This window comes from Lacerta agilis, chromosome 2 (assembly GCF_009819535.1).
Source record: "Lacerta agilis isolate rLacAgi1 chromosome 2, rLacAgi1.pri, whole genome shotgun sequence".
Taxonomy (NCBI): domain Eukaryota; kingdom Metazoa; phylum Chordata; class Lepidosauria; order Squamata; family Lacertidae; genus Lacerta; species Lacerta agilis.
In genome coordinates, this window is record NC_046313.1 from 29,993,317 (window position 1) to 30,019,356 (window position 26,040).

The 26,040-nt window shown below is 47.5% G+C and overlaps 1 protein-coding gene across 3 annotated transcripts in view; it reads right to left on the bottom strand.

The window, feature by feature from the left end:
* Positions 1–13,595: 13,595 nt before the first annotated feature.
* The window catches only part of SPATA20 (spermatogenesis associated 20), a 41,641-nt gene continuing 29,196 nt past the window's right edge, over positions 13,596–26,040 (bottom strand). For all 3 annotated transcript variants that reach the window (XM_033139213.1, XM_033139212.1, XM_033139214.1), the window contains one exon: positions 13,596–13,876. In XM_033139213.1, the coding sequence (XP_032995104.1) occupies positions 13,706–13,876 (171 nt within the window). In that variant the 3' untranslated portion in view covers positions 13,596–13,705. The remainder of the gene's footprint in view (positions 13,877–26,040) is intronic.

Consider the following 26,040-nt stretch of genomic DNA (forward strand, 5'->3'; position numbering starts at 1 on the left):
GTAAAAGGCATTCTTTGGAAGTGTTTCTCTCACATTTAAATTCTCCTCCTTTGCTCAGATACTGTTAATGTGGTTACTGGTGTTTTTCCGGGTGTTGAGCAAAAGCTTATCTTTGTTTTAAATGATATGTGTGGTTTTGTGGTCTTTTGGCTAGACAGTAATTCCCCAGTTCAAGCCACACTGACCAGAAAAAAAGAGAAAGAGAAAGAGGTGCAGCAGCCTGGCTTAAGTTGCTTGATCTCTAACCAGGGAATACTGGGGAGAAGACCGGGGGGCGTGTCTAAAGGACCAAGTGGACTTAAGGCATCCCAAGTCGGGAGGCTGGGATTCTAGGGCAACATAACCTTTACATATGTATCTAGCGGTGGCAGCAAAAAAAATTATGCAAGTTTGTGGAGGGAGGAAAGATGGGTTTGAGAAAGAAAGGGCTCATCGCTGAGGTCCAGGAACTTGAATCCTCCATGTCCTACAAGTAGCCTCACAGACAGAACTGGGAACGTATTAGTCCTGCATTAGGACCATTTCAATTTGTGGAGACCTTGTGGCTGCTCAACAGTGTTCTTGAACACTGGGGAGTGGGGACAGTAAGGAATTAACTCAGATTGTGAGACCAACTCTGAAACCCAAGCCAAGCTCACATCTCCACTGGTGGGTTGCCATAGCCATATGGCATGGAGGTGAGGCTACAGAGAACCCACATCATTTGAATAAATATTGTTATTTCTGGCTCCACAAACAGTAATACTTTGGAGGTCTTGGGCCTCAAGGAGGTTAGACTGGCCTTGACCAGGGCCTGATCCTTTTCAGCCCTGGCCTCAGTCTGGTGGAACGCTCTGTCGCAAGAGACCAGGGTCCTGCGGGATTTGACATGTTTCCGCAGGGCCTGCAAGACGGAGCTGTTCCGCCGGGCCTTTGCTCTGGGCCCAGTCTGACCCCCTTCTTTTTATGGGACCCTGTATGTAAGTGGCCTCCTTGGCTCTTTATCGGCCCATATGAGACCAGCACAGGTGGCCGGGCCTGGTGAACATTTAATTTGTTACTCCTACGGTTATGATTCGTCGGTTCCCACTTAATTTTATTTTGATTTTAAATGTGATTTCAAATTGTATTTTAAATCTAATTGTTTGATTTTGTGTTTTTAATGTATTATATATTTTGTGTTAGTTGCCCTGAGCCCGGTCTCGGCCGGGGTATAAATAATTTTATTTATTTATTTGTCTGTCTGTCTGTCTGTCCCTGGTTTTGCTGTTGGGTTCTTAAATGATCCAAACTGGTCCCAACCTGGTCACTGAGCACTCGAACCATAGGTGGTTCAACCCTTTCCCTCCCACTTTGAAACAGACAGAGGGTCCGTGAGGTAGCATTTGCCTTTTGGGCAGATCTGCCAATGTCCCCCGGTTCCAGATGCTGGGCTGTAGGACACGGCGGTGGCCACAGTTCTCAGGAGGAGGAACCAGAGAACACAATCAGCGAGTGAGTCACCGAGCGGAAACTTTTCACCTCGCTGCATCTTATCATGTCCGTGCACTGAGGCTGTCAAAAAAACTTTAATTTAATTGTGCAGACAAGCAAGGGGTGGAAAACAACAGTTTCAGCAAATCAACGTAATTTGCAGGGAGATGGGCGAGTTGCTGGCAGGAAATGTAACAAGGACAGAAAGTGGGGGTGGGGGTGGGGGTTAATGGCTTATAACTTTTTAAAGCATATTGGGCTGTGGCTCTCTAGGGCCATCGTCTCAGTCCAGGCTGCAAATCCAGAAGCCGCCAGGGAAGCATGACAGCAGGACGGTTTGACACCTTCTGGCTCGCCACAAGGGATGAACCTGCTAGGATGCCAGCAGAGTCAGCAGCTGCCAAACGGAGCCCAGGGAATGCCCTTGCCTCTTACACAGCTCTCAACTGTCTCTGGAACCAAGCAGCCCTGCCTCCAGGCAAGAGCAAGAGCTTCCCAATATCGTGGGCTATGCTGCTTGCACTGTTCTGCTGATGCACCCCTGCTCACAGCACTGTGTCCTAGACAAGTGCAGCATCTCCAGCAAGCGGCCTTTGTCGCCTCGCTCCAGAGCAGGGCCCTGGGAGGGAACTCACGCTTCCTTTAGCACCAGGAATCCCTCTCTCTGACACCTCCCTCTGGGCTTCACCCGACAGCTTGAATTTGGAAGTGGCTGTGGACCTGGCTCCAAGGTTAACACCGGTGCCTTTACCTCTCTGGTTGGAGGTGGAGAAAAACAATCAAGCATGTTATACAATTGAGCTAAGGCAAGGTGTTAACATCCCCAGGGGTTGTAGCAGATTGATTCCTTTCTTTGGAAGGGCTTTGTAGATAGGCCACTCATTTCCTATGCTGGTTATTTTGTTTTTCCTCTGGGCTCTTCTTCCCTCTTTGCAGATCCTGCACAGTTCATATTTTATTCCTTTAAAATAGAGGCTCTGCTCATGTATGGTGTGTGTGTGTGTGTGTGTGTGTGTGAGAGAGAGAGAGAGAGAGAGAGAGAGAGAGAGAGAGAGAGAGAGCGAGCTTGAAACACAAACAGTCTTCTGTCTTAACATACATTCCTTTCATTTCAAATCTGCAAACCAATTAAATTTTAAGTGGAAGCCTCTGCAGTGCAGTAGGGGCTGGTGGAGAGCAAACCAAGGAAGGATCAGGCCTGTGACCTGGAGGTTTGCTCTACATTTCACCTCCTGGGGCCAGAGGTGAGTACTTTTCCCAATTCTAACCTGCAGCTACAGACTTGGCACATTGCAAATCTCCCAAGGGATGTGGCAGAGTCTTATGGCATTCCTGCAGTTTTGGGTGGGATGACCAGCTTTCTGACCCAAATGCACCAATGTTTTGTCAGCTCCCACCTCAGGGTCATTACAACATAACAATCAGAGCTTAGCATAGGCAACTGATTGTCACACACAGTTGTCCTAAGCAAAGTCCCCCAGCTCTGTCATTCTACAGTGGGAGTATATTGGGTCAAGTGAACTCAGGTGTGTAGCTGGATAGCCCTGCGATAGCTGTCAAAATTTATTATTATTTTTTTGCCAATATCTGGTAACTTCATTATGTACTTCTGTGCCCAGAGCATCCCTATGTGGTGCCTGGGGTTTTGGATAGGTCTGTTGTGGTGCGGCTGAGCTAACATTTCCTCAGGAAGATTGCTTTCAGATTTCCTTCCTACTGCTTCATACTGAGCTAGTTTCAGGGAGTATGGGATTCCTGTTCTCAAACTGTTGTTTTGAAAGTCCAGAAAAGGAAAACATTCTGCTCCGAATGAAGGAATGCTGGCTAACAGTGGGACTCATCCTGTATCCATTTGGAGGCTATGAAAAGAGTGGACTTCAAATCTATTCACAGTTGAAAGTGTGAATGCCAATACAGGCAATCATTCCTTGTACTGGGTGATGAGCCTATTTTGTTTTCGGTTTATGCTGAATCAATCATGTGAGCTTCTCCTCCAGAAGCACAAGCTGTAATTTTGCTCACCTTTACAGTCTCCCTTAATTGTGGAAGTTGTGGGTTTTTGTGCTTATGACGAGGTGCTAATACAACTGGTATAACTAATGTGTGTCTGTTTTTGAAGCTTCTCTGAAAGCGGGCAACCCAAGCATTAATGAATTAGATCACCCAGTAGCCTCAAGTTATTTATGAAGGCCTGTTAATTTCACATTCTGGCAGTTGCGCGCAGTTGCGATCCTGGCTGTGGCACATTCTCTTCAAAAATAATGCCCTCAGCTGGTGGTGTTTCTGCCTGACAGCCAAAAGGAGATCAAGAAGCAAGAGCAAATGAGGTGGTTTCTCAATGTCCTGGCACTGTGTGGGAAGCCTCAGAAGTCAGGAACCCAGTAGCAGTTGTAGGGATGCTGGTCCCAGAACATGATGTTGAGATTTCTCAAATAAAGATAGTTTCTCCCAGCATGCTGAGCTGTTGGATTCTCTCCTTTCTGTGTCCTGTTGTACTCTGTGCCTTCTCTTCCATCCACTGTAAACAAGCTGTCAGTTTTAATTGGACTGAGCTGGGGTGGGGAGGAAAAGGGAGACTTTGATAATGAAAGAAAGGGGTTGGTGGCACCTCATGTCCTCGTAAGACTCTGCTGCACACCTAATCCTCCCTGCTCATTCTCAGGAGTTTGTAGGGCAGAAGGATTTTTCAGTCCATTTGCTCACGGAGGCCATACTCCTTTTTTTTTTTATACATTTTGTTCTCCTGTAGGAATAAATCAATCCTGCCTTTAAAAGTCCCCTTGTCAACATACAAGAAACATTTTGTGTTTCCAAGTAAAAAAATCAGAAGAAAGAGGCCTCAGTCTTCAGCCAGATATCATTTTAAACAATTATGTTCCATACAGTGGTGAACCAAACGTAGTAGATCCAAACACTATTTTTAAAAAGATTTTTAGATCCATATCTGATTCATCTTAATAGGTCAATTGTGCACAAATTTTGTGGTTTGAATTAAGCAAAAAGTGAGGGGGTGGAGATGAACTGTGGTCCCCTCTTGTTTGAAATCTCAGGTGAGTTACCCATGCGGTAGAAGTTGCTCTCAGGACCAGTCACCACAGTGAAGCAGAGAAAGGTGTTCCAGAAAGCACTGGAGGTTTTCTAGTGTTGTCACCTTGAACCTAAATCACTGTCATTTCGGTGCCCTCAGGCTAGCCTTCCTCAGTGCCTCCTGCTATCCACTTATTCCTCTTTATTATCTCCTGCTTACCATCCTTGTCCTGCTCTGGTGCCAGAGCCTAGAGGAGGTGGTGGATCAGGAGTTGCAGGACCCTGGAGAGCTCAAAGCAAGCCACTTTCTCTGGCAAAGGCGGAAAGCAGACTGAGGGCTTTCAAGCCTCTGCTCCCAAACTACCTCTCTCAGGCTCTGCCCTCTTGTGAGGAACTTAGATTCTTAAAGGGCCAACCCTCTGTCAAGCTGCAGTTTGTTTTTGTCTCGTATTTTGTTATGTTTCTTTGCTAGCCTTAATTGCGTGTGAATTACCTGCTATTTTTTTTAACCCCTGTGGATTTTATTATTATTAAAGTAACAAATATGCCCCCCCAATGAAACCAACAAAACACAAAACCCCTTCTCTCATGAAGTGCCTTTTCACCATCCACCAAAGCCTGTGTTTCAGTTTGGCTTAGCATTTGTCTGATGTCTCTAGCCAGTCGCGGCCACCCAGTTCAAACACCTGAGGTCTGAACGATAGAAATGGGTTACCAAATACATTTTGGACATCCATCCCTTGAGGAGTAATAAAATATCCATGATAAATAATAAGGTAGGATTCGTAAGGCACTTTTTTGCAGGGTGTGAGTTGGTACATGTGTGATTATCTCAACAACCATTTTAATAACCTTGCATGCTAGGCCAGTGCTAATATTATACCCATATTACAGATAATGTAAGACAAAGGCAGGGCAGCTTGTTTAAAGGCTACCCAATGAATTTCTGCTTATCAACCAACCATATTTATATCTCACCCCATCTGGGCCCAACAGGCAGCTTATAATAAAATACAAATAAAAACAACACCTTAAAAAACAGCCCTTCAACAGTTTGTTTGTCTTTAAATCACAGCTGGTGAACTGAGTTCTAAAGGGGCTTCAGTGTCAGGGATCAGTGTCTGGTGGCACCTTCACAGGTCTTCGGTGTAAATGCAGTTTGTTGTAATTAAATGGTTCTTTCACTTCGGCTGTTGTCACACTTCCCCGATTTTCCCTTCCCTTCTATAGTCTTGTCGCTAGGTCTGTGGGTTAAACCACAGAGCCTAGGGCTTGCTGATCAGAAGGTCGGCGGTTTGAATCCACCCGACGGGGTGAACTCCTGTTGCTCGGTCCCAGCTCCTGCCCACCTAGCAGTTTGAAAGCACGTTAAAGTGCAAGTAGATAAATAGGTACCGCTCCAGCGGGAAGGTAAACGGCGTTTCCGTACGCTGCTCTAGTTCGCCAGAAACAGCTTTGTCATGCTGGCCACATGACCCGGAAGCTGTACGCCGACTCCCTCGGCCAGTAACGTAAGATGAGCGCTGCAACCCCAGAGTCGGACATGACTGGACCTAATGGTCAGGGGTCCCTTTACCTTTACCTTTGCACTCTCTGGCACACAAAGGGAGGCACTGGAGTCCGACTGAAGCAACCAAGTCTCACATGAAGCACTTCATGTGAGCACAAAGGAAAACTAACGAATCCAAGTGGGGAACGAGGTTGTCTGGCAACCAAGAACCCCCTTCCCAATGACTGCTGCTGAAAGACAATTTTTGAAACCCATCTGGCAATTTCCAGTACCTTACATTCAGCAAATGGTAGCTGAAGTTCAGCAAAGAGGAACTTCCGAAGAGGAACTTCCGAAGAGGAAAGGTTTGGAAGGTGTGCTGGCATCGCATTAAGGAGGACCAGTCCCCCACACAGCCCACACTTTCAGGCTGGATTCATAAAATACATATATTGGTCTCCCCACCCTCCCACCTCTCCTCCTCTTTCTCCAGCAACCAAGAAAATATTCATAAAGATGAGGTGCAAAATTCCTCTCCAACTTCAAATACATTTCTCCTGGCTGCCTCTCCTTGATTCCTGGAATATCCCCTTGGAAAGCAGTGGATACAACCAGCTGGCAACACACATTACCAAATGCTCACTTCCCCCAGTTGAGGCAAACTTCCAGATTGCAGCAGCCACTCATTAAGGGTGACGAGAGGGGGGTTGTGAGTGAAGCCGGGGGGTGGGGTGGGGGGGTGGAGAAGCGTTTCATAGCTCCTTTCAAAGCAGAGTTTGAGCACATTAGAGAGATACACCAAGGCATCTCAAGCCACAAACAGAAAATCTTGGAGCGGGTAAGGAAAAATATTTCCATTCTGCCATACGTTTGCCCTGTCATTGGAGATGCTATTTCAACTTTTGCCCAGACAGAGAGGATGCCATGTGAAAGGAATCCACTTTCCTAATCTCCGTGTAGTAAAAATAACTTGCATGCCAGCACAAGAGATTTCCAACTCTCCTGCCGTTGCTCTTTTCATAGCCTGACCTGCTGGGAGGCATGATGGCTTTGCTATGTAGTCTCATGATCCCAAGTTATGAGTCAGAACAATCTGCTGAAATCTTAAGATTGGTTTAGAACAGGCATAGGCAACCTTCGGCCCTCCAGATGTTTTGGACTACAATTCCCATCACCCCTGACCACTGGTCCTGTTAGCTAGGGATCATGGGTGTTGTAGGTCAAAACATCTGGAGGGCTGAAGGTTGCCTATGCCTGGTTTAGAACATCACAAGCATTAGGGGAGAGGAATGGAGGAACCCGGAAGTGTGACTACTTATATGCGGCAGTCAAAGTCCAACACCTATTTTCCTTGGCTGTGGCTTCTTGCGATAGAGAGAAACATGATTGTCAGAGAACTACATGTCACTTCTCAGTTGCACTGACACATTACTGTTATGGGCCATGCCAGCCTGTTGTTAAAGAAAGGAAAACTGGCAAGATGTTCATCATATGCTGTTGTACATCACCTGAAAAGGGACAGCACTCTCAGAGATTATTGCATTACCCAAGCTATAATGTAAATAGCACCTGGGATTCTCAAGTACCATGACATTGTGGCAATTCCCATTTTACTGCAACGTCCGGGCCACCCAAACTCTGGCATACAACCGCGTTATTTCAGCTATAGCTCTAAGAGGTGTGGCGCTTGCCATAGTGACCAACTTAAATGCATCGCGATTACACATCAGATAATATTAGCAAACACTAAGTTTAGCCACTTCTCATATGTAACCATTAGCCACATTGGAGCAGGCATAAGAGAACCTGCAGCCATTACTGTACTCCAACTCCCATCACCGCCTGCCAGCATGGTCAGGGATGGTCGGAGTTGTAGTCCATCAACATCTGGCGAGCATGAGGTTTCCTGGTCATATCGCCAAGCAATTTCCTCCCTTCTTTTACAAGCAGGAGACACGCAGGACTGTCCTGGTAAAATGGCTGCGCTTAAACTGAAGAAGAACAGGTTATACGCAGGGCTGTTTCATTTAGTAGTTTCCAATTACCTGTTTCCTTATAAAATACTGTATCCCCATTTCCTATCTGCTGTTCAGAAATAATGCTCTTTCTTTATTAAAACGCACAGCATTGCAAAACAAACAAACAGAGCTTTGTGGTTTCCACTTCGGCACTGGTCACTGATGACCACTGAATAAAAGTGCCAAAGTAATGAAAAATGTTTGTACTCTTGGGAAGAAAACGGAAGGAAACAGGACTCTTAAAATGAAGGGCTGGGACAAACCATGTTAATTGCTTTCATATAACTGGGCAGAACTTCTCTGGGAAAACAAGGCTATTTCTGGCCTAATGGCCCAGGTCTTGTATGCATTTACTTGAAAGAGGCCTGTGGAGTTCTCAGGAGCAGAACCAGAAGGGCCAACCCGAAACTTCACAATTAATTTGAAGCAGAAAAGACCGAAATAGAGGACACCCATCGCGTTCTATGGGGACTGTGAACTTTTAACAAGGAACATGCCTGACACTCTTTGTAGCTGGGATGGTTTGGAAGAAAGGAACAACCCATGGAAACAAGGACAAGGAATGTTCTGGTGCTTCCATGTGTTACCACAGTTTGTACTCGTAAGTGGTGTCAGGAGAACAGGCCAACAGGCCAGCAATCAAAAGCCTTTTAGACTGTCCTCTGTGTACACAGACACACAGATAGTTCAGTGGCGGCTGGTGCCCACTAGGACTGGCAGGTCAGAAGGCAGGGAGCCCAGACACCAGGTGGAGTCAGAGCCAATGAGAGACAAAACCAAATAATTCTAGTTTTGTCCCCCATGCCCTTGTCGTAGTCTCGTTACTGAGCAACAACGGGCAGAGCTCAGTGAGGCCAGCCGACCAGACGAGTCTCTGAGGTGTACTTGCCTGGAGGCCGAGTCAGCGCCCGAAGTCAGGTCCAGTCCTAGGGGCGGGAGAACTGCAATCCACGTGGTCAGGGAATCCGATGGTCATGGGGTCAGGGGTCAAGGGTCAAGACGAGCAGGAAGCAGCAAAGTAGGACCAGGAACTACAAGCATTGTTACCAGCTTTTAACTGCTGCTGGAAGCTCTGCTTAAGAAGGCCGAAGCCAGCTGGTTCTCATCAGTGCCTCTTCCTCCTCTGTGTCCTTGAAGGCTGATCAGCTGCAGGTGGAGTCACTCCGCCTTCTCCCCCTTCAGGCTGCTGTTCAGCAGGCAAAGCTGACTCCTGGCCCATGATACCCCTTCCAAAGCGAGTTCTACAAGGGTAACGCTGACACTGAGGAGGAGGAGGAAGCTGAGAGGTACTGCCACCCTACCTTGCCCACCACAGCATGTGGCTGCCCAGAAAGGAATGTGGACATGCAGCTGAAAATAAATTGCTGGCATTCCTGCATTGCAGGGGGTTGGACTAGATGACCCTTGGGACCCCTTCCAACTCTGCAATTCTATGACTATTGGAGTCTGCTCTAAAATGGCTATGGGGGTAAAATAAACCCATTAGCGGCTACCTATTTCCCTCTCGTTATCTCTGTGCTTGTGTATAAGCTCAGACACAGACACACACACAGCTTGCATTCCTGCTGCAAAGAATGCTCCTCCTCCAAGGGTGAGATAAAGCTTTCTTTATTCAAGTGCCGTGGTCTGGTCCCACCATCAGCCCTGCTGACAGTGCAGCCTGTCCCACTTCCTCACTCCCCGCATCCCATCTTGCACTTCATCGCAGGTGGATACATTGGCAAGAACAATCTCAGACCCTCTGGCTGGGGGTGCGGGGAGCGGCGTCGATCCCCTTGTCACAAAGCAAAACTAATGAGGGAGCTAGTACAGCACAGGACGAAACTGTTTCTATCAGGTCTGGAAGTGCCATTATCTAATTTACTGCTAGGAACAGCAGCAGGGTGAGGAGACCCCATAACTAAACCTATCCATCACTGTCACAGCACAGCCAGCAATTCTGCTCCACAGAATCCCACGTTCCTTGTTCCCGGGGACCTGTTCTGTCCCATGCAAAAGCTTCCCTGGGTCCTGGCTGGCTGGCAGCCCAGTACCTGCCGATACTGGCAGAGTTCAAAACACCAGAGACCTTACAGGACTGGCAGAGCTCCAGCTGGAGACCCACCAGATAGTGTTGCACCAGAAACTAATTATGGTTGTAGATCTTGCCCCAAATTTGATGGATTTCAGGGGATAGGCCAGGTATTAATTAGCAGGCTGCAAAAGCTGGACTTAGAAAAGCCAGATTGTCCATCTGGGGTCTCCTGTGACACCAAACTGTTGTTTCTACTACACTCCATAGCACAAGGGTGGGCTTTATCTTGCGATACTTTTGTTGGGGGCTGCCAGCTGTTGATGGTGGGTGGGAACAGGGCTTTTTTTTCGACACCTCTCAAGTGGGCGCCATTGCCATTATAAGAGAACAAGGGAGATGTTCATGGTGAGTTCCGGCACCCGTTTTTTTCTAGAAAAATAGCACTTGGGGGGACCATACATTTTCTCTTCCTGCCACTCATCACTCTTCCTGCTACCCTTTCCCCGCTACTTCCCCCTCATTGCCACCTACACGAAATTAAATCAAGGGTTATGAGGAATTAGGACCTAGGGCTGCAGGTGGCATACCCCTGCTGCAGCTGCTGTCAACTATCTCTAAGACAAAGAATCCTGAATTAGGTGCTCAGTCCCAGAGGGGATTTAACCATTCTGCCCTTGCTTCAAGACTAATTACTGTACCTGAGAGGACGTAACCACCTAGAACCAACCAATTACACTGGGGCCACTAAGTCCGGACATTACCATGATTTCAAAGGTGGAATTGATGTCTTGGGGAATTTCCAAAAGGTGGCGCTTTGTCCTGGATCTTAGGCTCAACCTAAGATTTTTTCCTTTAAAAAGCTCAACAATTAAAGAATGAAGTGGCAACATCAGGAAGCAATTGGACATACGTTTGTAACAGGAGCAGGAAACCTAATTATTTAAAAAAAACAAAAAAAAACAACCTGTATTAAATTTACCGTAGATAATTTGGATCAATTTGTTAAAATTTGGAAAACTAATAAACATTAATAATAATAAAAAAGCTCAACAATTTTCGAGGCGTCCTTGTTTTTACTTTTTGAAATATGGCAACCCTAAATTATACAGGAGGGTGGTAGAGCCAGGCCAAATATCATAACCAAATAGGGGTCCTTCCATATGTAAATTGGTCTAATTTAGCTAATGCTCTGCTGAATTAGGGGGCTTATGTGTCTTGGGAAGTCCCTTCCCTCAAATGTGGGACGATGTGGAGGTAGCCCTACTACAGGGAAAAGGGAATCTTTGGCCCTTCAGATTTATTTTACTCCAACTCCCATCAGCCCTAGCCAGCATCGCAATGGCTAAGGATGATGGGAGCTGTATTCCAACAACATGTGGACGGCCACAAGGTCCCTACTCCTGCAGGACTGCTCTCTAACTGAGCAGCTATTGCACATTTAACAGAGATGAAAATGTTCAGACTGTCAGAAATCAACTCAGATGAACTCCACGTTTCCAACAAGGTCTTTAACATGGAGCAGTTCTGCATTGGGCTGAAAGCATCCCAAAATAGCCTGTTTCACTCCATAAAGTGACGCTCAGTGCCCCCCCCCCACAGCACACCTCATTCATGTGACACAGGCAGACTGACTCTTGGTGACTCCTGCATACCCGATATAAGATTCAAGGGTGGGGGGGGGGAGAGAGCACTGTGGTTTGAAGGGCACATCCAGCTTCACAACAGAAGGAGAGCATGTTGAATAATTCAGCCTGTGCTGCCCTGGTGCGGCCATAGGGAGCAGCCAGAGCAGCAGCAAATGCCACTCTGCCCAAGAGCAGAGCTTCTTGGCTTCAGGTGTCAGTCTGTTCTGGCTCTATTTCTAGGGTTTCTGGTTGAAATGTCTCCTTCGTCACCAGTGGGGAGCTGGCAACTTGCGAGGGCCTCCGAGGCACTTGGGAGAATTGCCCGTCCAAAGGCATAGCAATGTGGCTTTTCATTAGGAGCCAATTATCTTGTTACACTGAAAAACACTATCAGCAGCGCTCCCCACCTTCCCTGACAGCACAATTCGCTGGTGTTGAGAGGTGCCTTCTTGAATCATATGCGTGACCCCATGTTGAGCCACTGGAGACCAGAAGGTTCGCGGCTTAAGCACAGGAAAGGAAGTGCAGGAAGCAGAAGGTTTAAGAGAGGCTTGTCAGCGATGCCATTTGTAGGCAGCCTCTTCCTTGCATGTCCCAATCACGGGTGCCAATGCTCGCCAGCTATGTGAGATTGTTCTCTTCATGCTATACTCCACAGAGTACAGGGAAGCAAACCCACAAGTCCTTAATTTCAGAGTGTGCAAACGAAGAGAGAGAGGCATGGTTGATAAACTTAACAGCCCCGAATTCTGCAAATGAAGCTAACCAATATACATGTGTTTTCTCCCAACTGATTAGAGCTGTGAAGCGTATTTACAATGAATTTCGGAAATCTGCTGGCAGCTCATGGACTGGTGTAGGGTGAAGTAAGTATAGGCAAGCTGGGAAAGGAATGCCGTACATGCAAGTGCATGGGGAAGGGAACAGCGCCCTTGTTGCCCAATGGAACATTTGAGTATATAAACAAGAAAACACTGTCCATTTTTGTTTTCCCCTTCAAATATATGAGAGCTAGAAACTTGCTTTATTAAAAATGAAGGCCAAGCTCTGGATTCTATCTTATGGGACTAAACTTGGGGCTATGCAGCCATGTAAAGGTAAAGGTAAAGGGACCCCTGACCATTAGGTCCAGTCGCGGACGACTCTGGGTTGCGGCACTCATCTCGCTTTATTGGCTGAGGGAGCCGGTGTACAGCTTCCGGGTCATGTGGCCAGCATGACTAAGCTGCTTCTGACAAACCAGAGCAGCGCACGGAAACACTGTTTACCTTCCCGCCAGAGAGGTACCTATTTATCTACTTGCACTTTGACGTGCTTTCGAACTGCTAGGTTGGCAGGAGCTGGGACCAAGCAACGGGAGCTCACCCTGTCGCGGGGATTCGAACCGCTGACCTTCTGATCGGCAAGCCCTAGGCTCAGTGGTTTAGACCACAGCGCCACCTGCGTCCCTGATGCAGCCATGTAGTCTCCTCTAATTATGTACCATGTACACAATTTGGAATCTTGGTCCATGTGCTTTACTTCACCCATTCACACTAACATGTTGCAAGGTCAGGCCTCCATCTTCAAAGTAGCTTAACAAAATATACAGTGAGTGTCACTCCACAACAGTGCCGAAAACAGCCTTGGGGTATCTCACTGGCAAGATGGCCCTTTAACCTTGAAACCTTAATAACCTGAGCTGTGAGGAAAGTTAGGGCCTTGATGAACTTCCTCTGCAAGGCTAAAAGTAAACCCTGCAGATGAGAAGGAGAGGCTGTGGGCCTCTAGATGCTGCTGGATCCAGGTCCCATCATCCCTAACCCACTGGCCATGCTGGCTGGGGCTGATGCGAGTTGGAATCCAACAACTGCTGGACGACCTACAAGGTTCCCCAGCCCTGCAGACTGGTTGCCCCTAACGGCAAACAAACTTGACCAATACTGAACATGGGGGCGGGGGGAGATGCTATTCAAATGGAAACAGGTGGGTTGAAGTGGGCCCAACCTGGCTTTATTCAAAGGAGACTTTATTGCGAGGTCCAAGCAGGGCTCTCTCTCCTCATGTCCATTGAAGCACAAAAGCTACCAGGGGAGGCAGCTCAGGGCAGCAGCAGGCGGCGTAGCTCCTGGCTGGAGGTGACGGGCAAGGAGCAGGCAAAGTTCTCACAAAGGTAAGCTGTGGCTTTTCCATCTTTCTTCTCCAGAGAGGAAAGGAAGCCAAGGTGACGGTACAGGAACCCCTTGGTGTCCCCATCTGCGAGAATCAGCACCTGAAATGGGAGAGACAATGAGGAAGACCCACAGGCTAAGGTGAGTGTTAAAGACGACGCAATCTGCTCCCTTTCCTAGGCACCGGGGCCTTGCTCAAATATCCAGCAAAGTTTCGGAGACCCAGGGTTAAACTGGTGGCTTATTCCATCTGTCCTCCCGTTCCCCCTGCCCTGCCTGCAGTTTTCTGACATGTGCAGCACATGTGGCTTCTGGGAGCCATCTGGGTCAGCTGAGTTAAATATTATTGGATGTCTGGGTTTGTTTTCGACATTGCAAATCTGTTTTATTCTAAGTTTTAGCAATATTGGTTGTTTTTTTTAAAAAAAAATACTTGTAGTTTTAATTGCTTGTAAGTTGCTTTGCTTGGGCTTTGCCAAGAAAAGCACCATATAGATATATTTTTTTTAATATATGTTTAGAAATTAACTCTCCAGGGCTTTTTTTTTCTTTGCTCCATTTGTATCTCTGGAATGGCGCACCTTGGCCTCTCCTGCTTGTGACACATTATAATCTTGATTATATGGATTAGTCTGGGTTGCTGGCAAACTAGGGCTCAAAATCAGCTGGAAGCACAATTAAGGTGGCCATTCCACAAGACGCTTAATGTAGCGCTGTATTACCCAAAATGCCCATTTCCATTGCTAAGCTCTGTCTATAAAGTTTACTCAGAAGTTGTCCCCATTCAGCAAAAGTCCCCTTCAATTCCAAGCTCCCTGCTTGCAACATCAGTCAGTCTATTTTTTGGGGTGGGGTGGGGGGTGTTTTAGACTTCAATGACAGGTTTCCTTTCATTATTTTCCTTTATTTTTCGGAATTGCAAAATTACGCCCTTTTACGGTTAAAAAAGTGACCGAAAAAAATAAAAGGTCATTAATTAAAGCCTGCTTCCTCCCCACCCCTGAAGGGAACAAGAAATGATTATGGGGCAAAGGACATGCTGAACAGAAAGCAATTGGAAGCAGAAGCCACTAGGAGGAAACTTCTACTTAAATACTGAGCAGCCCTAAAAGGTCTCAGTTCTGATTTGGCTACACACATCCAACAGGCTGGTGCTGCAAGTGAAAACGGTAGCCTCAAATCATATATGCAGAGAGCAGGAACACAGAAAACACTGGAATGCATATGGATTCTGCATAAAATCTAAGTGAACCAAGGGTGGTAACTCCAGACTGAACAGCTTGTGTGTAAGCAACTCCGATAAGAATATTTGGGGTGGTGGGTCCTGCCTCCGTGCAGGCATTTCGATCAGATTCCTTCTAGATCCTTTCCAGTCATTCTGGGGAAATTCTGACATTGCATGAAAAGAAAACATGGAAGAATCAGCAGCTTCTCCCTCTTTCCTGTTGACAACTCCGGGGAATACGCAGCGTAAGCAATACCACAGTCTCTCCACCAAGCCTGCTGCGAAGAAATGTGGAGGAGCAGAATATCCTTTTTGTAATACAGACTATCCAAGGTGTGTCACACCTGTCTCTTGCCTAAGGTACCAAGGACAGGAACCCACCCTGAGTTTGTCACACCCAGATCCGTGGTGACAAACCGAGATTCGTGAAATGAAGCCAGAGGAGAAACTGTTACCCTGAATAGCAAACCAGAAATGACACCTTCCGTTAACAACCCAGCAGCCCGGCTGCGTAAACAAACACAAGGCATCCCGACTGGCTCGTGTGTGTTCTGGACATGAGGAGCTGTGCAGGTGTGACTTATTTAAGTGAGTCTCTCCTTGTCCAACTCCTTGTCGCTCGGGACTTGGGGCTGTGCACTGCGCTGTGAAGCCGTTTGCAGGGAAGAGAGCCTGTGTTTCCCCCCTCCCCTCCTCTCCTCCTGCCACCCTCTGCCCGTTCAGCCCCATCTGTGCCACAACTAAGCTGTGATCAACAGAATCATGCTGCTGCCACCCCCGCTTGCCCAGCAGGCTTCAAACACGCCGCTCTAATTGAACTCAAACTGCATTAATCACTTTTGCAGCATGCCAGCTTCCTGCACGTTGGATCTGGAGCTCAAGCCCAGGCCTATCCCAAATTCTAGCCAGCTCTCTGCTCCCCTGGTGCCAGATTGCAGCAAGATCATGCGAGGAGCTGAATGTCACGCTGGCACAAGCAGCTAAATTGCAGGCCCTTCTCTCTCTCTCTCTCTCTCTCTCTCTCTCTCTCTCTCTCTCTCTCTTTCTCTCTCTCTCTACACCCAAAGAATGAGTCTGACACAAACTAGTTTCACGGGATAATGTCCGGATGAACCCTGCTGTGCATTCAATGCCATGTGATGAGCTACAAGTGTGGCCAGTGGGTCTCTCCCACACCAATGCAAGTGTGGGTCATGCTCCCCGCACAGCTGCACATTTAGCATTAGGGAAAGGGGCTGTGTGCACCAAGCAGGGTTCCCGATTGGGTAGAGGAGCTAAGCATACATGTAGGGGACCTTTCCTCATGCATGCTGAATGTGTAGCTCCCAGAGGGTCAGAATTCATGTGAATGGAGAACAGGGAGATACCACGATGAAATGGAGGCTGGCACCAGCCAAAGGACACACGAGAGCCAAACTGGAATAAAAAGCTCCTACGAACTTGGTCCACCCGAAGCATCCTCTGGGGGAACAGGGAGGGAATGACGAGGCCTTGTACAGTCATACCTCTGGTTGCGTTCGCTGTGGGTTGCGTTCGCCATGGGATACGAACACACCAAACCGGAAATACCGGAACAGGTTACTTCCTGGTTCGGCGCTTCACACATGCGCAGAAGCACCAAATTGCGCCGTGCACATGCGCAGATTCAGCACTTCAGGTTGCGCTCTTTTCATGTTACAAACGGGCCTCCGGAACGGATCCCGTTCGCAACCAGGGGTACCACTGCATTGGCTTTTTCTCATCCATGCCTTGAATGTGTCGGCTTTGAATCACTAGGCTTTTTCTCATTCGCTCAAAATGCCCGTGCCACATCTCATGCTGCCTTTAGCACAGAAGCCCATCACAGCAGGCCAAAAGTATCGATGAAGTTGGTCAGGAGTGAAACAGACTCTCGCTTGCAGAGGCATTATGACTGTTGAACCCTGGAAGTGATTGACAGGGACTTTTGAGCAACTCTGGGCCTGCCTCCCCCCCCCACCTCCCCCCCCATCACCACCACTTAAAAGCACCCAGAACAGATTGAGGAGAAATGGCTGACACTTTAGAAGAGGGGACATCAACCTTTTGGGGCCAGTGGGCACTCGTGGCAATTTGAGGAATGTCTGCCATGGGGGTGTGGCATAACACGACATCACTGTTATAGGGGAATGGCATAACACACAACGTCTGCCACATCGAAAAGAGCCAAAAAAAACCGACCACAAAATAGCTCAGGCATCCCCTCCTCACACATCAACCGTGGGTGGGGTGGGGTGGAAAGGCACCAGTCAATGCCGTGCTCACTCACAGAGAGAATAGAAGATCAGAATGGAAGGAAGCACGGTTGCCCGTTCCTGGCATCAAATGAAATGTGGGCATGTTTAAGGTGTTGTCTTGCATGTAAATATAAAAAATGGAAAATAAAATATATATTTTTTTAAAAAGGAAAAGCCAAACCTGTCCAAACAGAAACTGAGCAGGAAGGAACAGTGAACAGGGGATTGCAGGGTTCCCTCCCCCCAAGGGGGTGTTTGTGCAGACCTTTCATGGGTGGCACAGAAAGTACTAGTGGGCCCATTGGTGCTTGTGGGCATCACACTGGTGGCTCCAGAATAGGAAGCACCCTGCTGGATCAGACTGAGGATGCATCAAGAGCATCCGGCCAGAAGCCTCCGGGAAACCCACAAGCAAGAATCCCCTCCTCCCATCTGTATACCCCCAGCAACTTACTCTGAACATGGAGGTTCTATTAAACTATTATAGCTTGACAGATTAGGTTTTCCTTGGAATGTGTTCAAAACAGATTGTCTCGCTTCTCCCAACCTCTTAAAAATTGCTCTTGGTACAGGGATGCTCAGGGTGACCAGGAGCAGAAGGAAAAACCTTTCATTTTGATACCCAGGGCCTTATTGCCCATAGTCAGGTGGGGAGACAGGAGAAGTGCTAGTTGCTTCCTAGTTGGGCCTGCTGTAACATAAGCCCATAGTGGTCCAAAGGGAAGATGCTCCTTCTCAGTCTGCATCAGCAGAGGGTGTCAAGCATGCCAGTGCAGAGTGGGAAGTGGGCAGACAAGCTGCCCCACCAGGTGGGGTAGCCCCTTCCCTCTTTCTCACCACACAAAGAGGTCCCCCCCCCTTACCTTTTAAATGCCTAGGCATTTTCCTCCCCCATCTTTCCCCTTGTAATTATACGTGCACTGTAACTTGGCTACACCTGACTGCCTACCTAAATGCCCTTTCCTTAGTGCAAGGCTCTCCTCTGCTTGCCAGTCTTCATTCTGCTTAGGGCCTCCTTTTCATTATATTCGTTTCGCTCCTGGAAAATGCCCCAGCGTCCTTCTCCCTGTTCTGATTTTTCTCTCCACAAACATTTCAAAGTGGGCTCTTGGGGTGTTTTCTAGGCCAGATCAAAGCTGCAGCAGCCTCCTGTCGCATTGGGTCACCCCTGTTAGGAACGCTCTAATCGTGCCTGAGAAATGAATGGCTGCAGCACTAATTAATTTTTACAATACAGAAATTATTATTAGCTCCCCTGGGTCCTGGGCGTTAATGGAAAGTGCATGGGGGATGAAGCTTGTCAAGAGCAAGGATCATCTACCTTTGTTCAAGGTGTAAAACAGGGCAGGGTGTGCTGGAATGAAACAAGGTAGAAGATACACTAAATACTTCTGTCATTACAGGACAATGGACCCTTCTCTCTCTCTCTCTCTCTCTCTCTCTCTCTCTCTCTCTCTCTCTCTCTCACACACACACACACACACACACACAGAGTGATTGATTTATAAGGGAAGAAGGAAATGAACAGGAAAGGGTGAAATCATCAGTGTGGTGAAATTACTGTATCACACTATCGGTGACATAGAAAGAGAAAAAAGGGTTCTCTGGACTGTGTGAAAGCCAGACAATTTGCACACACTCTCATACACATGGAGGGTATTAAATAGAGGGTGACTGACCAAGCCTCCTAGAAACAGTATTCCCCACATCAACACCCTGGGGGAAAGGCAAATATGCCATTTCTGTGACGCACTGCTGAGCTCAAACTGGGATCTTATGGAAGAGACACCAACTTCCTGAGCCACTGGGAATGCTAGTCAGAGGTGATTATGGACTGTTTCAGCTGGCACGTTCACACCAGGGCCCATAATCCTCCTAGCCTGGGAAATCAGTTGCCATCAGAGGGGCCAATCCAGTGCACCCGGTATCTGACATGGAGCTGTTCACTTTCCCCTGTCTGGGAAAGCCATTCAGGGAAGCCACCAAACAGGTCTCGTTCAAAGATGGCCACGCTTGCATGTGCCAAGGCACGCTTAACACCAATTCATTTCACACGTGGTTACAGCAAGTGCCTTAAAACATCCAACATATGTTTACAGGTAAGACTGCAACCCTTTGCTACCCAGGTCGGCAATTGCATATGTTGCCTCAACATATATCTATATCTATGTCAAAATGCCTTTCATTTTCAGACAGTGTCTACCATGCATAAAACCTGATGCAGCTTCTGAGTAAGGCAGCATTCCTAACCAAAACTGTCTGGTCAACTGCATGCCAGAAAATGTTACTTCATACACATAAACATTCCCCAGCATCCCAAAGATTCCCTGGATAAGCACCAATGCCTTCAGTGGCTCCCCCTGCCACTCACTCTTTGCTTTCCCACTATATCCCCCCCCCCTCCATATGTTGGCAAATTCCTGGCTCAGTTACATCTACTCCTTGGGAAGTGGCAGAGTCCCCTTCATCCCACCCCCAAAAGATTCTCCTACTTACAACACAAACCATCTATTTTATTGTACTTGGATCCACCTAAACCAGGAAGAGGAACCTTCGTAAAGATTCCTCCTGTTTCGCCCACATGACCTCCCTGGTGCATTCAGAGCATCTTCAAGAGTGACAACAGACACACACCCTGCACAAACTGGCCATATTTGTCTTTCTTTTCTTTTTTTATAAACTGTCACTCTCCCTCATTTGCTTTATCTTGAATTCCAGGGGTGATTAATTACCAATTCATGTCCAATCAGAAATTCATTAATTCATTTTTTAAAATATTTTTTTTTTGCAGTCTCCCTGAGGTCCTCTTGTTCAGGCAGGATAAAGGAAAGCCAGAGCATTAGCACTTGGTGGACAAAGGAGATAATGAAATCCTCCATAATTACCCATAGGCCATTAGCAGGGCAGGGAATAATAAACCAGAAAGCAAACTCCAGCCTAAAGCTGCCCACTGCCTGCCTTTTTCATTTTTGTGTCGGAATGGGGTGTGACACTGCCTTCCCTTTCCAACAGTGGGACCCCCCTAAAATCTGTCATTTGGAGGGACACATCACATCTGGAATAGAGAGGCACTGAACTCCCCCTGGTTTCAATACGCACTTCTGAAGTAGCAAAGCCATGCAGCAAAGCAAATTATTGTGTGCAGAGGGGAAAGAAATCCTCTGACAGATTATTCATGTTGTTTCAATGTTGTTCAGCACTTTTTTTATTCCCTTGGAGGGCTGCTTCTCCTCGGCGCCATTTTCGTTCTTCTTCGCCCTCGCTGACCTCAGCTTCGTTTGCTGTCACGCCGACCTTTAATCTGATTGGTTGTGGTGATGGGTGACCCAAGTGGTTTTGTTCACCGGTGTCCATGAGATCATCATGGGCTTGGGTCACCGTGACCATTAGGATGATGGCAAGCGAGGCCGTGGGGCTGTGGGGGAAAAGGAGGGAGGGGAGAATGGCACCGAGGAGAGCAGCACTGCCAGGCAACACGCATCTGTCTTACAAATGATGTCAAAAATCACCCCAAACATGAGGCACTTTTCAAGGAAAACAAAACATGCCGTTTTCTGCCAAGGCTCAGGAGTAGGCAGCTGTCAGAGATGAGCCAGGCATCAAGGGCTGAGCCCAGAAATCAGAGCAGAGGGGCCCAAGCCAGGAGAAAGAGATAGGAATGGAACTGCCTAAAAATCTCGGTTAAGCTTATCTGCATGGATTCCCCCCCCCCAAATTCCCATCTAACTCCTGAATCTAAATGGGAAGCAAGTACCCACCACTGGGAAGCAAGCATTCCACTAAAAATACAAATCATTCTCATATGCAGTATGCATTATGATTCAGATAATATACACGTGTACGCTACAGGTTTCCTAAAGTAACCTGCCACATAAACAAATACATGCAACAGTGCATATGAGTGTGTAAAAATATGTTTATCTTAAATATATTTTAAAAGCCATACTGCAAAAATATAGTACAGTATGGGGCTTGACTCCTCTATATGTATAATACTTCTTTCTTTTGACATGTCAGGCTTCTTTTTATTTTGTCAGCAACTGGGCTACTGAGTTCTGCACCAGCTGAGGTTTCAGCCCCATGTACAATGCACTGCAGTAATCCAACCTACAGACTACCAGGGAATAGACAACAGAAGTTAGGCTATCTCTGGCCAGACAGGGGCATAGCTGGGCCACCAGCTGAAGCCAATGGAAGGCACTTCATGCTGCTGAGGCCACTTGAGCCTCCATTTTAATTGTTTTCATTGCTTTTGTATTTTTCTCAAGCTGGAGAAGTCGTGAAGTCCCCTACCATCAACACTTCTGTCCCAAATATTTTTTGGCATGACATCTAGAAACCCTGGGCTTGACCATCCGCACCCAGCACGTCAAAAGGATAGAGAGCTGCACCCCTGGCTAGGAAGACCTCTGGCAGTCCCAACTTGGGAGTGGAATTACATACTGTGTGTTTCACTTCAAAGCCCGGGCATGCCTCCCCATCTGCCAATTGGGGCCTGATGAGTGCAATTTTAATGAAGAATGCAGGTGGGGGGAGAAAAGCACCATCCCAGGTGACAAAAAGGCTCAGTGCTCCCTTTGCATCTGCCACTTCACTGGCGGACGCCATCCCTTCTTGTTCCCAATCTGCAGAGGAGATGCAGCAGCTGGGCTTTGAGGACACAAGGCTGAGGTGTGACACGCAGTTCCACCCTCCCATGCTGTCCCAGCGTTGGGGGAAAAAACCCCAGTCATCTTTCCAACACAGGCTGTCTGAAGCAAAGTTGACTTCTCCTTTGCACCTTAGAATTGACTGTTTTCTTTCCACTCCAAGCAAGATGCTGCTACATTGTTTTGTTAGGCATTAATTACTATAATGACCAAATCAGTTACATTCACCCAGGCAGGCTTAGCCACCAGCACCTTGCTCCTACAGTGCAAGTAAGGATGTCAAGTAACATGCTGATATATATATATATATATATGTTTGATTTGCCTACACAAGCAAGCCCATCTCTGGGGGGGGGGGAAGATCAATGGAGTTGCAAAAAGAAAACGAAGACATCTTCCTTAAATTTGCACCGCAGCCTTTGCACAAAAGGAGGATCGGTTCTTCCTAGACTGGGCAACAACAGCTGCTACTGCTCTCCTTTTCATGCCGTTCCCTTGCCTCAGGTTACACTTTCACCCACTTTCGTTCACAGGCTTTGCTGGAAAGTGCTCAGTCACCTATCCCAGAGAGGGTAACGCCTAATGACACTGGAATAGCGGGACAGCTCAGTTTGTTTATTTATATATTTAAAGGCATTTCTCAGCCGCTTGACCTTTAAAATCTCTAAGTTAGTGTAACCATAAATGCAACCATAAAAACAGTATCATAAGAAGAGAGATTTTAAAAACATCAGAGATCTAGTAATAAGAGGGTCCAATTCTATGGGTCAGGGAAAGCCTGGGCAATAAGACAAGTCTTTACAAGATGTCTGAAGCAACTTCTGGATGGTGTTTCGCATAAGGCAAGAGGGAAGGGCATTCCAGAGTGCAGGGGGCAATGGCAGAAAGTGCCTGTTTTGGGGTCACCGCCCTGTGATATTCTGTAATGCTAAGCTGGCCAAAGTTCTCAGCATGCCTCGAATACTTTCAAACTGCCCCACTCTGCAGTTCCAGTTGCTCACTTCGATTGCTCATGTGCCCTAGCATCACTCCTGGATGCCATCACATCCACAGTATTTTTCTTTACACTCTTCCTACTTGAACATTAAAATTCAGGCCAACGTGGCTACCTGGTGGCATGTGGGCAGTTAGCAACATAGACTGTGACATGGTACCCAACTGTTGTTGTTGTGTCCTTTTGGCTGCTGAATTCCCACAAAATGAAATCAGCAGTGAAGAGACCAGACACGGAGCTGAGTTTGTGATGTTCGTGAAAATCCTGGGGGATTCCATTCTGAGCCAAGCCTTTACCCAGATCAGTTAGAACTAGTTTGCTCTTCGCCTGAAGGAATCTGTGCCCTGGTTCTATCTTTTCTTATGCTATTACTGAGGATGGTACCAATGCTGGTATTCTTGGCCGCTACACCAAATTACTACAAAAACTGGGAAACGAAGAGTTCATGGCATCTGTATTTTTTCTCTGTTGGCAATGATTGAACTATGCACTTCTGAGGAATTGATGAGGGGGTTGTGGGAGGGGAGAGAAGAATGTGGAGATGACTTGTCTGCGTTTTGCTCTGCTTGCAGGCTTCTTGGGCTCATCTGGTTGGCCACATCAGGAGACAACATACAGTCCTGGATTAGAGGGACCATTGGTCTGATCCAACTGTATTCATATGATACATAGCATTCATGCTATGTTGATTGGACAATATGGTGAAAACATTGACCATGCAAATGGAGAGCCAGATGATGCCCTCTGAGAATCTCCCAGTTGCTGAAGTCAAATTCGGTAGCGGGGGTGGGTGGGAGCCTATGATGTGGAGGTACTCAGAAGGATGGAGAGCACGTTATCAAGAAAAAAAGCCAGGCATCGTCACAGAAAAGATGGCTGCCACACTCCTTCCACCCGTAGTCTCCCCCAAAAGTAGGACTATAGTGGAGGGAATCTCAGAAGCCCCACAGAGGAGGCAGATATGCCAAGAGAAGCTGTTGGAGAAAGAGAGGGTCTTATTTAAACCAGACAGTGGTGGAAGAAAGAGGGGTGATCTGCAGAGAGAGAGAGCCATTGGCTGATTCCAAGGTCAGTCTTGAATGACAAAGGCAAGCCCAGTGGTGATCGCATGTAGCACCACTGGAGATCCCAATTTGTCCATTTAGTGGCACAAAAACTTAGGAAGCGCTTCATCTCTGCACATGCAGTTGTTTAGAGTGACGTGCCTTGGCCCAAGTCTCACTGTGATCACACCCCATCCTTAATCTTCTGATTCATTGCAGGCATGTTTGAATCCTGCACGCGATTCAGCCGCATGCTGTGGAGTCCGCTGCCAGTGCAACCCACCATCTGAAGCTTCCACGTTATGTTTCGTGGGTGGGTGGGCTGACTGCACCTTGTTTATGACTTTTGAGTAAGCAATTTGGCCTGGTCTTCCTTTCACAGCAAAGTCACTGCTGCTCCTCCGGACGGCCAGCAGGTGGTGGCAGCATGTCACTGAAGCAGTCAGGGGAGGAAATGAGAGTCAGTGACCACAGAGTGAAGAGGGGGTCCGCGACCCCCCTAAGGTCCAGCCATCCAGGGAAAATACTCAAGGGGGGAGAGCAACATCCCTTTCCCTCCCCCTATTCATTTCATGGAAGACAAATAGAGAAAGAGCTGCTGACAATCACAGCTTTTCCTTCCAAAGCTCTTTGCTGCAGTTAAGAGTAAATTGAATTAAACGGTGAGAATGGAATTTAATTTCCATGCTGTTTGATTCGATCATGCTCCCCTTCCACAGGCCTCCTCCGCTGGTTCATCATCTATCTTGGGGCCCCTCCCAGAACACGTATAGGTTGCAGGGAACAAAAAGCTGATACAGCTGTTGGGAAAGGGAGTAATTTATTAGCACTGGCAACGGCGGGCTCGGCTCCCTGCTGCCGACACGGCGCTTTCAAAGCTCCAAAGTGGGTCAGTGCTTTTAATCCTTCTCCGCGAAGGCGAAGGAGAGGTGGAGCAGCAGCAGCAGAGGCGGGAACAGGGCAGCAGCAAACAGCTCCAGGTACAGGGCAGGGCAGGATTTGCTCCTCAACCCCAGTGGTGCCCGAGAGAGCCCAGCGTTCAGCGCAAGAGCAGCTACTTCAGACCACATTTCCCTTACAGTCAGTTGTGCTGGACAGCTCCTGGAAGCCTATCTTAGAATATAGCACACTGTTCTTTCTCTTTATCTCCCTTGCAGAGGATAAGGTCTTTTGATGGCTGCTAGTCACGATGGCCATGTTCTACCTCCAATGCTGGGGACAGTATGCCTCTGGGTGCCAGTTTCAGGGAATCACGAGCGGGGAGAACGCTCCTGTGTTCGAATCCTGCTCTCTCGGGCCTCCTATGGGCATCGGCTTGGCCACTGTGAGAACAGGATGCCAGACTAGGTGGGCCTTGGGCCTGACTCAGCAGGGCTCTTCTTGCGGCCTCACACACATTTGTATTCTGTTCTTTTTGTATAGTACTGTGGTACCTTGGTTCTCAAACGCCTTGGTACTCAAACAACTTGGAACCCAAACACTGCAAACCCGGAAGTATGTGTTCCAGTTTGTGAACTTTTTTCGGAAGCCAAACGTGCTCTATTTTGAGTGTTGCGCTTCCAATTTGAGTGCCACACTTCCGTTTTGAGGTCTGTCTGTTTTTGCTATTTACTTTGCGTTTTTGTTTCTTCGGCTCTTTTTTTGTTTTTGTTTTTGTGACTGTGTGGAACCCAGTTCAGCTACTGATTGATTGATTGATTGTGTGACTGCACTGCAGAATATTGTTTATTGCTTCCTTTTATGGTCTCGTTAGATAGTAAAATTCATGTTAAATTGCTGTTTTAGGGGTTGTTTTTAAAAGCCTGGAACGGATTAATCCAGTTTGCATTACTTTCTATGGGAAGGCATGCTTTGGTTTTGGAACGGACTTCAGGAACAGATTAAGTTTGAGAACCAGGCCAAAGGTCCATCTAATGCAGCATCCTGTTCTCACGGTCGTCAACCTGATGCCTAAGGCAAGACAAAAGGCAGGACCTGAGCACAACAGCATCCTGGGAAGCCCATAAGCAGGGACCCGAGATGCCTCCTTATAGGCCACACACTAAAATACAGGAGGCATCGAGATACTAAAGCTCTGCTGATACATCTCCCCACTGCCA